Below are 17,342 nucleotides of genomic sequence, written 5' to 3'. Positions count from 1 at the left end.
TATTTCAAAAGCAGACCAACGGTTTAGGTGATGTCATTTGCAGATTTTTCTAATTTTAGCTTTGAAGGCCCCTATATACAATAAAATGAAACTCTCAACAACTTTGGTAGACGACCACCCAAGAAATTATCGAAATCCATTCAGCGGCCTTGGAGATGTTGTTTAAAGAAATTGTTGATGATGGACCCACACATGCATACACACCAGACACAGTCTGATCACAATAGCTCACCCTGAGCACTTCATGCTCAGGTAAGCTAAAAAAACAGTCCCTAAGGAAGGGTTCTGAGATCTTCCAAAGACATTTCCTTATTTAGTATTTTCTGGAGGTAACAAAACAAGAAAAAACTTAAGAGAAAATGTTTATTAGGACATTTACCAATGACAAATTTGACAAAGTACTTTCAATAATTGTTTTCAAAATTATTTACAAACATACCTTTCAAAAGCAAATTTACAAGCATTGTGAAAACGGTTCAATTGATTTTTCACAAGATTCACACTTAAGTCTCTAAGAGAGGATGTTAACATTGTATAAATGAAATGGCCATTTAGAATGAATGTTTATGGCAAATTCTTAACAGCCAACAAATATGACACAGTATCATATTGACTGGTTTTGCATGTATTGCAAACGATACACTATGTTCTTTTGTTTTACAATGTGTTAGCTTTTAAGCAAACTATGCTGGAAGATAACACACTTTGTTCTTTAATCCCACAAGTGCAACTGTACAGAATATTTCAAACTCGCTTCAAAAATTGATAAACATATTCTATTCACAAAGTAGCACATAATGAATAGTGGTGAAAATTATAATACACAATTAATGGAACACTGCAAGTATATAGCAAAAAATCTCTTCCAAACTATGCAACACCTCATATTGCCAGGTGTACATACACCTACACTATATAGTCATTAAACAAAGTCTTCCTGTATATTGCTTTTATATTCGCTGTTAACAGAGAAACAGGTGAAATATTAAATACAAATTTGTATTGCTAAATATAAGAAATATTGACTGCAAAAATGTCCAGATTATTTCCCAGACAGTGTTTACCACGCAGCTACTGGTTAGCCTACAAAAATGGCCTTATATTTTCAATTAATTGCTAATAAGTTTTGTGTGTTCTGAAAAATTGATTCACTTGGATGAAGACAACATATGTGACCATATATTAAGGTAGTTCTGCACGTTTGATAAACCGGAAGTGATGGCGTAACGTCATTTATCCGGAAAACGAAGAATAAAGCCTGGATTTGAAGTACGGAAATGAAAATCATTTTATGAATTAATCGCAACCTGTGAGTAAATTTATTACATTGACACTGTTGATATATATTTCTAAAGTCAAAATATGGTACTAAAACATATGACACGTTAAATAATTCAAAATAATGTCTTAAAATTAGTGTGAAATGTCCGGTTTTCTTTAATCATGGTCAAATATCTTAAAAGTAAGCACACAGACCTATACATTTTATTTCATCAAATTATAGGACATGTCTTTATTCACAACTCTGAGAAGTTTCATCAAAATCTACATTGTAGAAAAATTTCTATTCACGAAAATGTTATGAAAGTTATGATTTTCCCATAGACTCCAATTATGAAATATTTCATGAGGTCCAAATTTTTTAAATCAGTCTAGCAAAAAATCAAGCACACGACCCTATCTTTTTTATTTGCTGAATTTTCTAGGTATGTTTTTAAGTTTTGAAAAATCAAAGTTTAATCAAATTCTACATTGTAGAAAAAATGTCGACCCAAACGTGCAGAACTACCTTAAGGTGAAAGGCTGTTCTGTAAGAGATATAATTTAAACAGGTGTATATTTACCTGGACATTATAAGTGTAATAACATGCGTCCCATGAATATATTTCTTCAAAATGAAGTCAAATAAATTCAACACACAAATGAAAAATCAAAAACAAAAACAAGATTCAAATAAAATATGAAATAACTTAACAAGCAATTTAGTACAAAGCATCAAACACCCAACTTGCTTAATGAAATCACACAAATTAAGGATAAAGTATTGGTAATATGCAAATAAAACAAGAGGGCCATGATGGCCCTATATCGCTCACCTGAGTTTAATTGCTTTCTTGAAAAAAATTCTTTGCTAAAGCTAAACAAATAACCCCATGAGGTGGGGGTCAATTTGACCCCGGAGGTCATGATTTGAACAAATTTTGTAGAAGTCTACTAGGCAATGCTACATGTCAAATATCTAAGATCTAAGCCTTCTGGTTTATTTTTAGAAAATTTTTGAAGATTGTCCTATGTAAAATTAAGTAACCCCTGGGGTGGGGTCAATTTTAACCCCGGGGGTCATGATCTGAACAAATTTTGTAGAGGTCCACTAGGCAATGCTACATATGAAATATCTAAGCTCTAGGCCTTCTGGTTTATTTTGAAGATTTTTCTATGTACAATCAAGTAATCCCATGGGGCGGGGTCAATTTGACCCCGGGGGTTATGATTTGAACAAATTTTGTAGAAGTCTACTAGGCAATGTTACATATCAAATATCTAAGATCTAGGCCGTCTGGTTTATTTTTAGAAAATTTTTGAAGATTTTCCTATGTAAAATCAAGTGACCCCTGGGGTGGGGTCAATTTTGACCCCGGGGGTCATGATTTGGACAAATTTTGTAGAGGTCCACTAGGCAATGCTACAAGTCAAATATCTAAGCTCTAGGCTTCTGGTTTATTTTTAGAAATTTTTTGAAGATTTTCCTGGTAAAATCAAGTGACCCCTGGGGCGAGGTCAATTTTGACCCCGGGGTCATGATTTGAACAATTATAGTAGAGGTCCACTAGGCAATGCTACATGTCAAATATCTAAGCTCTAGGGCTTCTGGTTTTTGAGAAGAAGATTTTTTAAGATTTTCCTATGTAAAATCAGTGACCCCTGGGGCTGGGTCAATTTTGACCCTGGGGTCATGATTTGAACAAACTTGGTAGAGGTCCACTAGGCAATGCTTCACACCAAATATCTAAGCTCTAGGGCTTCTGGTTTTTGAGAAGAAGATTTTTAAAGTTTTTCCTTTTGGTTGCCATGGCAACCAGAATTCTGTATGGAATTCAATTCTTTGAACAATTTTAAAGAAGACCATCCAAGGAACAACCCTGTGAAGTTTCATCAAAATTGGCCTGTTGGTTTAGGAGGAGATGTTGTTTAAAGGAAAGTGTGGACGGACGGACGGACGGACGGACGCCGGACGGTGAGCGATCACAATACCTCACCCTGAGCACTTTGTGCTCAGGTGAGCTAAAAAAAAAACCTATCTTGAAGCCCTCATAATTTTCTGCTGAAAGAAGTATCTGTCATAATTCTCTTCAAAAATGTTATGTTGCAGCAAAAAGTATTAAGATATAAACATTTCCATGATTTTAGTACATCTTCCATTTAAAAAAAACACAAACTTTTAGTATATCTCCGAGTGTTTTTTCTTTCTGGTTTTAGTACATATGCAAGTACATTTTAAATTTTCTTGACTTATTTGACTCGTAACTTCTCATTTTCATTCATGTATTCCAGTTTATTAACAGAAATGTTGCATACATGAATTTCAATTTCAGAAGAAAAAAAACTTTCAATTGTGCTGAATTTATAAGAAAATGTAGCTTTTCCTTAACATCATGATAAGCTTGAAACTATGGACAGACTGAAAAGTGTTATCAAATGTACACGGACATCAAACGAAAGGACTTACAACAAAAATACGAACATAGCACAATATAAAGATTTTATGTACAGTGCAGTTATGTTCTTAACAGTGTACAAGAAAAAACCATGACTCTAATAGATCAAAATGTTTCCAGTTGTAGCAAGATCTAAACAGACCTGTACACAACAGGTAATTACATATTACAGAATGTTGTCTTAAGCACTATCTTTGTTGTACATGTGTACCACAGTATCTGGTCTTCTTATCCTTACTGAACTTTCGATGTCCCACAATAACTTTCTCATTCCATTTCCTCCAATAATATACTGGAACCTGAATCTGTTTTTGTCTATACAGACCAGCAAAAGCTCTCCTGAAGTAGCAATTTTACCCACCTCATGTAACCATCTCTTCACTCCAAATTCACACCTTCAAGAATCTAGTTTAATACTGGCAAACTTTCTATGCGTCTGACGCAACACTTATTTGTGTTGCCATAGCAATGGCCTCGTTTGAGTCAGTTCCTACAGAGAAAGTAGACTTCACTTCATCCTGTGAACTTTCATCAGTCTCGTATGAAAACTGTGTGATTTTTGAGGAGGTGGCCATTTCAGGATCGTCTTTCTCTGCAATCAGTGAACTATGATAGGTTTCCATGGCTCTACTGTAACTAGACGACCGCGGTGTATCCATGGTTACCTCAACTTCCTCATTACAGACAAGCACATTGTCCATGTCTTGTTCGGCTTTAATCACAGACACTCCACTGTAGTTATACATTCCAGGTACTTTAGTAGGAGAGATGGTACTCGATTTATTATGGTTTCCTACCAGGACAGGTTGTTGGCCACGCCCCTGTTTACACGAGAAACATTCATACTCCTCTTCCTCTGACACTTCATCTTCAGCAAGGCCAACACACAAAAGGTGAAACCACTCTTCACATCTGTCACATTGCACCCAGTTCACTTCCCCTGTAAAAAAACAAGACAAATTCAATAACTCAAACTTGTCTTAAATCTGGTATAAATCTTGATTATCTTTTTTCAAATATTTCAGTTCAGTTTTCTGAACTGCTGGATGGCATATTAAATTCAATTTAGTTACAATATCTCTCTTTACTACATGACTATATCAGTTAGGAGTTCATGTATGACCAGTCTATATTTAACACATGTTCACTGACCTAATAAGCCAAAAATTGAAAACAAGAGGACCATAATGGTCCTGAATCACTCACCTCTTCCCACATGACCCAGTTTTGAGTATGAAGTCGTTTTTTTCTATAATTTGACATAGTGACCTAGTTTTTGAGCTCATGTGACCTAGTTTTGAACCTGACCTCGATATTATCAAGATAAAAATTCTGACCACTTTTCATGAAGATCCATTGAAAAATATGGTCTCTAGAGAGGTCACAAGGTTATTCTATGATTTGACCTATTGACCTAGTTTTCGAAGGTACGTGACCCTGTTTTGAACTTTAACTAGATATCATCAAGGTGAACATTCTCACTAATTTTCATGAATATGGCCTCCAGAGAGGTCACAAGGTTTTTCTATTTTTATACCTACTGGCCTAGTTTTTGACCGCACGTGACCAAGTTTCGAAACTGACCTAGATATCATCAAGGTGAACATTCAGATCAATTTTCATGAAGATCCATTGAAAAATATGGCCTCTAGAGAGGTCAAAAGATTTAAATAATTTTAGACCTACTGACCTAGTTTTTGACCGCAGTTGACCCAGTTTCAAACTTGACCTAGATATCATCAAGATGAACATTCAGACCAACTTTCATACAGATCTCACGAAAAGTATGGCCTCTAGAGAGGTCACAAGGTTTTTTCCTTATTTGACCTACTGACCTGGTTTTTTAAGGCACATGACCCAGTTTCAAACCTGACCTAGATATCATCAAGGTGAACATTCTGACCAATTTTCATGAAGATCCATTCAAGGGTATGGCCTCTAGAGAGGTCACAAGGTTTTTCTATTTCAAGACCTACTGACCTGGTTTTTGATCGCAGTTGACCCAGTTTCAAACTTGACCTATATATCATCAAGATAAACATTCAGACAAACTTTCATAGAGATCCCATGAAAAATATGGCCTTTAGAGAGGTCAAAAGGTTTTTCTATTATTTGACCTACTGACCTAGTTTTTGAAGGCACGTGAGCCACTTTCGAACTTGACCTAGATATCATCAAGATGAACATTCAGACCAACCTTCATACAAATCCCATGAAAAATATGGCCTCTAGAGAGGTCACAAGGTTTTTTTCATTATTTGACCTACTGACCTACTTTTTGAAGGCACGTGGCCCACTTTCAAACTTGACCTAGATATCATCAAGATGAACATTCTGACCAATTTTTATGGAGATCCATTCACAAGTATGGCCTCTAGAGAGGTCACAAGGTTTTTCTATTTTTATACCTACTGACCTAGTTTTTGACCGCACATGACCCTGTTTCGAACCTGACCTAGATATCATCAAGATGAACATTCAGACAAACTTTCATACAGATCCCATGAAAAATATGGCCTTTAGAGAGGTCAAAAGGTTTTTCTATTATTTGACCTACTGACCTAGTTTTTGAAGGCACGTGAGCCACTTTCGAACTTGACCTAGATATCATCAAGATGAACATTCAGACCAACCTTCATACAAATCCCATGAAAAATATGGCCTCTAGAGAGGTCACAAGGTTTTTCTATTATTTGACCTAATGACCTAGTTTTTGATCGCACGTGACCCAGTTTCGAACATGACCTAGATATCATCAAGGTGTGCAGTCTGACTAATTTTCATGAAGATCTCATGAAATATGTGGCCTCTAGAGAGGTCACAAGGTTTTTCTATTTTTAGACCTACTGACCTAGTTTTTGACCGCACGTGACCCAGTTTCGAACTTGACCTAGACATCATCAAGAAGACTATTCAGACCAACTTTCATAAAGATCCCATGAAAAATATGGCCTTTAGAGAGGTCACAAGGTTTTTCTATTATTTGACCTACTGACCTAGTTTTTGAAGGCACGTGACCCAGTCTTGAATCTGAACTAGATATCATCAAGGTGAACGTTCTGACCAATTTTCATGAAGATCTTGTGAAATATATGGCCTCTAGAGAGGTCAAAAGGTTTTTCTATTTTAGACCTACTGACCTAGTTTTTGACGGCACGTGACCCAGTTTCGAACTTGACCTAGATATCATCAAGGTGAACATTCTGACCAACTTTCATAAAGATCCCACAAAAAATATGACCTCTAGAGTGGTCACAAGCAAAAGTTTACGGACGGACGGACGCATGGTCGACGGACGCTGCATGATCACAAAAGCTCACCTTGTCACTATGTGACAGGTGAGCTAAAAAGTAAAACAGTAAAAACTAACTTGTGACATCCTGTTATAAAACACTTACTGAATGTCTTGCTGGCAAACAGTAAAATTTATTGCCTCTCTGTAATTTAGACCTCAGGCAACCGTTCTGACTACTGAGCAGTTAGTCATTCAATAAGTGTAAGATGTTGCATCCAATCACAAATGTTCCAAAAAGAGAGATAATCAGTACAAAACAAAGTAACATGTATCAGAGTTTATCAAGCATACCTGTAGGTTTAAGACACTTTCTAGCAGCACAATCCTCATCACTATCATCATCATCAGCCATCATCAGTTCCTTCTTTACTCTTTTCTTTCTTTTTTTCTTCTCTACTGCTTGTCCATCCTCAGCTTTCAACTATAAAAAAAAAAAATAGCATCACATACGTTACCTAAATGACAGCAACTCTGATCAAGGATACAATGCTACTAAACAGCATACCTTTTCTGTTTTCAAGTGACTTCTGCCTCTTATTGGTCCAACAGGTAAAATGTTTTCCGCTTCCTAACCTAACAATATTACAGGGAAGATAAGATTTCATACTGTATGCCCAAGATTTGTTCATGAACCAAGGGGAAGAACTCTATATAGTTAAAACAATTGTTTAAGTTTTATAAAATGCAACGGTAAGTTTAGGCAAACAGAGATAACACATTAACCCTTATCATGCTGGAAATGAATGATTCTGCCTTTGCAAACAGTGTAGATCATGATCAGCCTGCATGATCGTGCAGTTTGATGAAGATCTACACTGTTCGCCATTCAGTCAGTACCTTCTTGCTAAGCACCCCTTTTAACAGTTAATGGTACTGTCCAAACTGAATGATGGGCAGGTCCATTATAGAAATCTAGCAGGGTAAGGGTTAAGGCTACTAACACAACAAGTCTTACCGGGACTTTTAGCTTCTTTTTCTTCCTTGGTTTCTCTCCCTTCTCTATCTTTGCTTTCAGTTTCTTCAGTTTGTCTGGTTTGATGTCAATGGTCAATGGTCCAGTTAACTCCTCAGACATAATATCTTGGAATTCTACAAAAACATAATTACAATAAGTTCAATTGTTCAAACCTATTTATTTTAAATCAACTGCACAGAATATTCTTATGATTTATGTCAACTGCTCAATTTTATTTTAACTACTCTCAGTAAATGACTGCTACAGTCAAATCAACATACAACTGGGAGTACAGCTAGAGTAGTGACAGCTTGTATGCAATTATCTTACATCAAAAAATAGATAAAACAGCATGGTCATGCCACACAAGATCATGCCAAACAACAACATTTTTACAAAGATCAATAAATTCTAACTACATTAAGAACCTTTTTCACAAAAATTTAAGAATGCAAAATAATGTTTATTTGAGTTTTGCCAACTTCTTGTGACACAAAAATATTCACTATATTTCTAAATCAGGTATCAACTCTTACATTCATGTACAAACAAGGTTTAAATAAATGCTTTCATTCCACTTGAAACTACCAGTAAATATAGTTTAAAGCACCATACAAACGGGCATAAATGAGTGACCCAGAATGTAATGGCTAGCTAAAGAAGAAACCAATCTCATAACTATAAAACTAATTCACAGCTTACCCATTCCATTTTCATCAAACTCTCGCTTTATTTTTGGTTTCATGATCTTCAACTTCTTCTTCTTCAATTTTTCCCCATCCAGACCCACAGTGATCACCTTGACCTTTTTAGGTTTTAATGGGTCACCACCCTCAAGGCTCTTCCTCTTCTTATACTTTCTCTTTTCTGGGTCCTTTTCTTTCTTTATTTTGATCCTTTCTCCATCATAACCTATCTTTGTAGAATCATAGTCCTGAAATACAAGTGACATGCTGCATATGAAAGGTGGCAAAGGAACACTGGAGTATTTAAAACTTGAAATAATGAAAATTCTGACTTTTGTACTTTCTATTCATATCTTTATTTTCTAAAGCACAAACTAGGTAAAAATTTAAGTAAATTGATTTGGCACTTGATTAATACTATCATATAAAATAAACTTACCACTTGTCCACAATAATTGCTAGTTACATGAAAAGATCATAGTCTGATTTTTTTAAAACTGGCTTTTGCTTATTTTTTACAAGACTTCCAAATGACCAAGTGATCAAACATATGGATTACTTCTCGGAAATATTACAAAATGTATTTATAAGAGACTTACATCAAATTCTACAACTCTATTATCCTCCGAGCGTGGCTGACATGCCTGCAGTATCCGCCAGATATGCTGCGTCTCATCTAGCGATACTTCAAGCAGGTCTCCTTCCATCATTAGAATTTCAAGTTGTACTTTAGCCTGGTCAGACAGCTCCAGGACTGGGTTTTCTAACTGACGTGGTATTAATGGCGTCTTACGCTGCTGCTTCTTTGGTGAAAGAGCACCTGAACATATAAAATACCACAAAGATTACTAATTATTCTTCTAAAAATGCTTTTGCGAAACTAAATATTTCATAAATTAAGCTTTCCAGAAAACTTTTTTTTCTTCAAAACCTCAAATGCTTACAATGTTCAAAACAATAACATATTTACAATATCTAGATCTAACAGCAGAAATATAGGATTCAAACACACTACAGTAATATATTCCTTTCAATAAATTTGATTGAAAAAAAGATGAGCTCCATTACAAGAGAAATACTGAACTTCAATTTTGTTTGTACACAATACTGACCAGGATGAAGTTTGGACATAGATGAGTAAGCATGCTCGGACATTCCTCCTGTTGGGGGGTTACTATTGCTGTTTTCTCCTGAACTAACCACTTCAATTTCCAGTTGATAATCCTCCTCTCCACCCTGTGAATCTTCATTCACTACTGGAGGGGAAAGTGGCATTGGTAACGAACTTTCCAAGTCCATTCCTATACCAGAGTCTGCCGCTCTAGGCGGCACATTTCCATTTCCACTGAAAGCATTCTGCGTTACACTCGCTAAATGTCCTTGAAGTTCTGGGTTATTAGCAGCTTTCATTAATTCAGCATTTATTATTTTCTCAGTTTTTTCCCTTGCTGCTTGCTCCACCATTTTCTGACTAAGAACACTCAATTTAGCAAGAGCTGATGCCAGTTCTGATGTAGTCAATGCCTGACGTGCCCTGTCCTGCCATGCCATGGCTCGCTCTGTCAGACACTGCAAAGCTTCACCCTCTGGTAGACGGACCGGTAACTTCTGTAAGGACACAAGTAGGGATAGAATGGTTTCCAGACGAGGTCTTCGTGAACGTAAGCACAATGGACACAGAAACTTGAGATCTTTAGCTGCCTGCACTGCAGCCATTTGTGAAGACTTATTCTTGATATTGGCCGACTTTGGCAAGGGAACACACGTACCTGGAAAATTTCAAAAAGAAAAAATCTCTTACAAGAAAAGTATAAATTCTACCCCAATACAAAACAGCCTTAAAACAATACAATGTACCACAATGTAAACAACTGAAAATACAACAGAATCAATGTGTTTAATTAAATTTTGTTATCAACTGAAACCAGTCCAAAATGAAGTAAGGCTTTTATTCAAAATTTCTATTACTGAAACCAAAGTTGTAAAAATCTTCAATCATTATTAAACAGAAGAGCTGTTGTGATTAGCTACAAGCAATGAATTGCTGTACATACCATGAAACCAGTCTTTACATAGTTCACACTGTAACATGAATCCCGAGGCACCTTTCCTACAGATACAGAACCTGGCATCTACACCATCCTGGCGTATCTTCTCCATGTTACGTATGCGTAGATCCATCATAGCCTCTGCTTCTTTCTCTTCAGCCATCTTAAATGCTGCAACCTAAAACACAAAATACAAAATGTAAACAAATGGCTTGACAAAACTCATATTTTTGACCTCTAACACTACACAAAATCTACTTAGTCCTATATTTATACTCACTAAAGTCATATTAAAATATGCCTGGAAGAATTGGTGAAATGAAATCAATCATTCTTAGGCTGTAGATGAAAAATTGTTCACAATATAAATTTCCAGGGGAAATAACTCTGCCAAAATTCACTGATCAAATTTAGTAGGTATTGACCATACTGTTATAACTTGAATTCCAGTAGAGGTGTCCACAGACCGAATTCCTTGTACCTTTTCAACGATACAAAGTACTTTTGACTTCCCTGATATTTCTTTAGACATTTTCCAAATTTCTCTGACAATTTCTTGAAGTTTAACTTTTCTGATACCAGTTTCAACCATATACATCCAGAATAAGCCACATTAACTGAACAGTGAATGCCTGTGCTATAATATAAAGATAACTTACGATGAGAGCAGGGTCTCTCTGTTCCTCTATTTTGATATCTGTCAGACTGTTCTCAGAGTGAACTCTCTCTAAATCCTTCAATCTCTTCTTCCTCTTACCACTGTTGTAGATCCCTATATCACTCCGTGGTGACAGCACCTGAAACATTGAACACCAGTATGACTAGGTGAACATCTCAGAAACTTTCTTTCACTCACTGCATGCCTTTTCATCAATAATATAAAGAACCAACTAGTTCAAATTTAGCATGTTAAAACTTTTTTAACAATATATCCAACCATGAATGTAATCTGTATGTGGCAAGACAAAAACTTTTCTTATTCTAATTACGAAAATAGTTAAATTTCTTAAAATTGTAACTCGATAGAAGTGGGTTAAGTGGAAAACATGACCAATATTGCCTAGGTAAACAGCTTTTATTATTATTCTGCTAGTTTCAAGCTTCATCAGTCTTCATCAGAAATATAACTAAAATGATGTACATCATGTAAATGAGACAGACAATACCTCTAGTAGACTGTAGGTCGAGTTCTTCTTAAGGAATGTTCTGGCTGTACGTTCCCTCCAGGATTTAGCAGCCGCTACCTGAGATTCCACTTGTGGAAGTTGATCTAAGCGTACTGGAATTGGTCGTCCTTTATTTACAAGGCTCTCCACTACATCTAGGTAGGGATATGACTCAGAGCTCTGGATGGCCTCCACTTTAGATGTCCAGTCCTTTGCTTTACGTAAAGCCTCTTTCAGAGCGTTCACATTTGGCAAGCAGACAGGAATGTTGGATGCTTCATTTACTATTGCTTCTAATGTTGACATCACATGTCTCGGCCTAAATTATTATAAGATCTATTTTACTATACATCCTTCTGCCAGACTAGCATGGTCTTTTTTTCTCCTTTACAAAGTATTTATATGTCATAACCAGATTTACTGTTATAAGAATGAACCATATTTCAATAACAAGAGCTGTCCGTAAGACAGCGCGCTCGACTTTTCTCAATGCTTGACTCTGAATTAGAGCTTTGCCAGTAAAAAAAAAATCCAAGTTAAAAAGGGACATAACTCTGTCAAAATTCAAATCAGAGTTACGGGAATTGTGTGTCCTGGTGTAGACTTTAATAGTAAATAAATATTCTGAGTTTCAAGTAAAAAGCTTTAATAGTAACAGAGATATTTTAACTTTATCAAAAATTTTAACAAAAAATTCTAAGTTAAAAAGGGATATAATTCTGTCAAAATTCAAACAGAGTTATGGGGATTGTTTCTCCTGGTGTAGACTTTGATGGTAAATTTTAAGTTTCAAGTCAATAGCTTTAATAGTAACAGAGATATCTGACTTTATCAAAAATTTTAACAAAAAATTCTAAGTTAAAAAGGGGCATAATTCTGTCAAAATTCAAACAGAGTTATGGGGATTGTTTCTCCTGATGTAGACTTTGATGGTAAATAAGTATTTTAAGTTTCAAGTCAATACCTTTGACAGTAACAGAGATATTTGACTTTATCAAAAACTTTAACCAAAGGCGACGCCAATGCCGAAGCGAGTACAATAGCTCTACTTTTTCTTCGAAAAGTCGAGCTAAAAACGACCATTAAACACAATGTCATGTTTAATGTGACTACGATGGATCATTAAATATCTGTTGGGGGAAAAAGTATCACAGATGTGAACCTACAAAACTAAATCCCGACAAAAAACAATATCCTGTAAATTTGAAATTCCCCGATTCATGTCCCTATCAAAGAGCCATTTAGGACTGACACCATGAAATTTATGCTAAAGAAATGAACCCTTACCATGCCGGACATGATTGATTATGCCTTGGAGACCAATGTAGATCATGATCAGCCTGCACAACCATGCAGTCTGATCATGGTCTGCACTGTTTGCTATTCAGCCAGTATCTTTTAGGTAATTTTTCACAGTTAATGGTACTGTCATAATTGGAAGTAGGACAAGTTCATTATAGAAATTTAGCATGGTAATGTTTAAATAACTTCTCAGCATATAATAGATTATGTTTGTCAATTATAAACCAGTATTCAAGACTTTGTAAATCTTCACTGTTCATATAAATTATTCACTAATGCAATGGAACACTGCATTGATGGCTCAGAACTTGTGTTTGGTCCGGTAATTTCTGCAGTGTCTAGCTATTTTCCTTTAATTTCTAAATGAAATTACCTTAGCTAAGCTGAGTATTCATAACTCAAGAAAGACACCTGGTCCCTATGCTACTGGTAAACTTGAGGATTTTTTTTTTTTTCATATGTCTTGAGAATCAGACACTGTATTCTCCAATTATCTTAAGGGCGTGTATGTCAATATAAATGACAGACTGTTTACTGATAAAGGTTTAAGAAAATGTTCTTTGATCAGTAACTGAACAATATCTTTTACCAAGACTGAGAAGATAATTGTAAGATCTTAATTCTGATAAGGAAATTTGAGTATGTGTTGAAAACTGAACAGCTTGTGGGATTTTAACCAAACCTGGTGCAAAGCATCAATGGTACCTCAAAACCATAGGAAACTAGAGTATTTTGCTCATCCCCTTGTCCCCATCAAATGACCATTGTTTTAATGTATTATTTTATGTAAACAGAACATTAACACCGTGACATATCATACCTGGCCTGTAAGCATATTCTAGCTTTTTCTTCCCATCGTTCACTGAGTGTTAACAGTTCCTGTAACTCTGCCATTGCCTTCTCAACAGCATTATGTGGTGATAAGCCCACCCCTGATTCCATCAGTTTCCTCAATGTATCGAGAACAACAGTTTCTGGATCCTGTAGTGACTCCCTAACTTCATCCAACCATTTTGCTTGTTGTAATACCTGACACACAATACATCAATGTGATTAATATGCTTGGTTTCATTTTGCAAACATTATTTACAGTGTAATAGCAGGGGCTTCATTAAGGGCTGGAGGATACGGGGGTCCCTTGCTACAGTGCTCTTATACCCCACCTATTTTTCCTGTAGAAAAAAAAAAGCTCTAAATTTGAGGACATCCAGACCTCATTTTGCAGCTTTCTAGTTCACCAATTAACAAAATCTCTATAATAGTATAAGTATTCCCCAGTTACAGAGAAGACTAGACAGAAAAGCAGTACTTCTAGTTGCATATCAACCTGTGTAAATTACAACCTTAATATACCTTAAGAACTCTTAAATTAAGCAGAAATTTGAAAGTATACTATCACGGAATATCCAGAGGCGCTTTCTTAAATAAAAAATCATAACTGAATAGTATGTTACCTGTTTTAGTTTTGGAATCTCGGGTAGATCAACATCCAGTTGTACACTGAACTCTATCAGCTGTTCCAGCTTGGCAGAGTCTGGGGTTTCTGCCTCTAATGCCTCCTTAGCTTCAGCTTGGAAGTTCAACACCTGGTCAAGCAGTTCCTAAAACAGAAAATCTGGTCTTTATATGAGCCGTGCCATGAGAAAACCAACATAGTGGGTTTGCGATCAGCATGGATCCAGACCAGCCTGCGCATCCGCGCAGTCTGGTCAGGCTCCATGCTGTTCCCTTTTAAAGCCTATTGGAATTGGAGAAACTGTTAGCGAACAGCATGGATCCTGACCAGACTGCGCGGATGCGCAGGCTGGTCTGGATCCATGCTGGTCGCAAACCCACTATGTTGGTTTTCTCATGGCATGGCTCATATATCCTTCTTGTATTTCCTTTATGGCATATGAATTCATCAAACAGCAACTCATGACAACCACTCAGGCAAACACTATACGCATTTAAGACCTGTAAAAATTTACCTATCAAATAACCTCAAGCTAAGATGCAAATTGAACAGATTTGTCAATTACCTTTAGTAACTTTCCCTCTTTGATGATGCAGGGTAGACTAGCAACTTGCTCGTAGAAACAATTGAGTTCCTCTAGACTGAGTTTAGCAATGTATTTACCATCTGTACTCTGTCGATTCCTGAAATATACAGCCATTAAAATCTATATTAATAAGTTTTCAAAGGTCACAATACAACAAACTGATCATACACAGGAAACAAAGTGCTAAAACCAGCAATCGTTTGGAAAGATAAGCAAAAGTGCAACTTCTTGGTTGACTTTTTAATTACAAATGCTCCACAAAATTCACTACTAAATTGAAATTATTGCAAGCATATCTTGCCACACTATTTCATCCTGTTTCTGAATAGACAGAACAAGCTAGAAAACTTAAACAACATATTACTGGACAGACAACTGGAACTATCTGCTTGGAAAAGCTTCAGTAACCACCAAAATAAGTCTAGGGAGCAGGAATAAATATGTGTCATTATCAACAACATCATGGCTGCATCATTCATATAGTGTAGGTTGTCTACCTGGTTCTAACTTTCCTTGACACGAGCTGATTGGCAACATTTGCACATTTCATAGCTTCTGTGACAGCGTTGTTCAGGGACTGCATTAGCTCAGAATCTGGGAAATGTTTCTCCTCTGCATCAATCAGTAAATTCTTCAACTCCAACAAATCTGAAATATACAGTTGACTTGCTCACTAGTAAGGCAATGAGATATTCAGTTATAATGTAACACATCTGTTCCAGTGATACAATAATGCAGATAAAGCAGCACCCTGCAAACACAAATCACTGTAAAACTTGTAGTAACTATCCCTGACAGGGACATTTGCTTCAAAAATACTCATCTGCAGAAAGGTAAATATCCTTACAGGAGCCATACAATTAATTTATTAAAACTTGGTCAGTTAAACCATGTCTCTGAATCTGTATATTGCCTGTAGCTATCTATTTCTTCAACATGCTATAAAGTCTGGACCTGTGTAGGTTATACCCTAGGATAGTATAGTCCTGAAGCCTGCAATTCATGCACTGATTGTTTTAAAATTCTGGCTGAATAAATTCTTATGACATACTATAAACAAGGTGCAATGAAATAAAAATATATATTTGGTAAAATCAGTAAGTGTAATAGATACCCCAACTGAATTTAAAGTTTCATGAAACAATATTCCATCTAACTTACCGACTTTGTTTTCATCTGTAGCCTCCAAGGCTCTTTCCACCTTTTTATGCCAAATTTCATAGCACTCTGCCCTCTCCTTCAACCTGCTCAACATTGCTGGGATTTCATCTAGCGTGTACCGGTACCTTAAACAATACTTGCTGGGTGGACAACTACATAGTTTATCGGAGTGGCGGAGACATACTATACTATCTGCAAAAAATAAAAACCACATGCATAATACAATTATTATAATTACAAACAGGTATTCCTTCATGAAAATTTATGGAACCTTGGAAATTTTTTATTGAAAATATCCTTTCAAATGAAAATCCTATATGTATTAATTCCATTTAAATAATCATAAAATCACTGTATAGCACACTCCTGAAGACACTGTGTCCAGTACCAATGACCTAAAAACCAAATATTGTGAAACAATTTCAGCCTTGAAAGTATTGAAATAACACTATTAAAGGGTACATTTATAAATACAGTGACTGACATACATCAGTAGACTCAGTAAAGCAATAAATTCAGGGAGTTTTTTTTACAATGGAAATACTGAACTTACCAGAACATGGACAGGTAAGAGCAGACAGAAAGCAAGTCGTTTTACAATGGAAATACTGAACTTACCAGAACATGGACAGGTAAGAGCAGACAGAAAGCAAGTCGTTTTACAATGGAAATACTGAACTTACCAGAACATGGACAGGTAAGAGCAGACAGAAAGCTAGTGGTTTTACAATGGAAATACTGAACTTACCAGAACATGGACAGGTAAGAGCAGACAGAAAGCAAGTGGTTTTACAATGGAAATACTGAACTTACCAGAACATGGACAGGTAAGAGCAGACAGAAAGCTAGTGGTTTTACAATGGAAATACTGAACTTACCAGAACATGGACAGGTAAGAGCAGACAGAAAGCAAGTGGTTTTACAATGGAAATACTGAACTTACCAGAACATGGACAGGTAAGAGCAGACAG

The 17,342-nt window shown here is 36.0% G+C and overlaps 1 protein-coding gene across 2 annotated transcripts in view; it reads right to left on the bottom strand.

The window, feature by feature from the left end:
• Window positions 1–349: 349 nt before the first annotated feature.
• LOC123529078 (lysine-specific demethylase 5A-like) overlaps window positions 350–17,342 on the bottom strand; it is a 38,813-nt gene continuing 21,820 nt past the window's right edge. For both annotated transcript variants that reach the window (XM_053521391.1, XM_053521392.1), the window contains exons 17-30: window positions 16,372–16,563; window positions 15,708–15,858; window positions 15,190–15,307; window positions 14,623–14,769; window positions 13,989–14,197; window positions 11,867–12,185; window positions 11,360–11,497; window positions 10,707–10,878; window positions 9,765–10,421; window positions 9,252–9,472; window positions 8,669–8,900; window positions 7,967–8,100; window positions 7,303–7,432; window positions 350–4,656 (exon numbers count right to left, since the gene is read on the bottom strand). In XM_053521391.1, the coding sequence (XP_053377366.1) occupies window positions 4,145–4,656; window positions 7,303–7,432; window positions 7,967–8,100; window positions 8,669–8,900; window positions 9,252–9,472; window positions 9,765–10,421; window positions 10,707–10,878; window positions 11,360–11,497; window positions 11,867–12,185; window positions 13,989–14,197; window positions 14,623–14,769; window positions 15,190–15,307; window positions 15,708–15,858; window positions 16,372–16,563 (3,332 nt within the window). In that variant the 3' untranslated portion in view covers window positions 350–4,144. The remainder of the gene's footprint in view (window positions 4,657–7,302; window positions 7,433–7,966; window positions 8,101–8,668; window positions 8,901–9,251; window positions 9,473–9,764; window positions 10,422–10,706; window positions 10,879–11,359; window positions 11,498–11,866; window positions 12,186–13,988; window positions 14,198–14,622; window positions 14,770–15,189; window positions 15,308–15,707; window positions 15,859–16,371; window positions 16,564–17,342) is intronic.

This window comes from Mercenaria mercenaria, chromosome 13 (assembly GCF_021730395.1).
Source record: "Mercenaria mercenaria strain notata chromosome 13, MADL_Memer_1, whole genome shotgun sequence".
In the NCBI taxonomy this organism is placed as follows: Eukaryota; Metazoa; Mollusca; class Bivalvia; order Venerida; family Veneridae; genus Mercenaria; species Mercenaria mercenaria.
The sequence above is the reverse complement of the archived record's forward strand: the minus strand, read 5'-3'. Positions and strand labels throughout refer to the sequence as shown.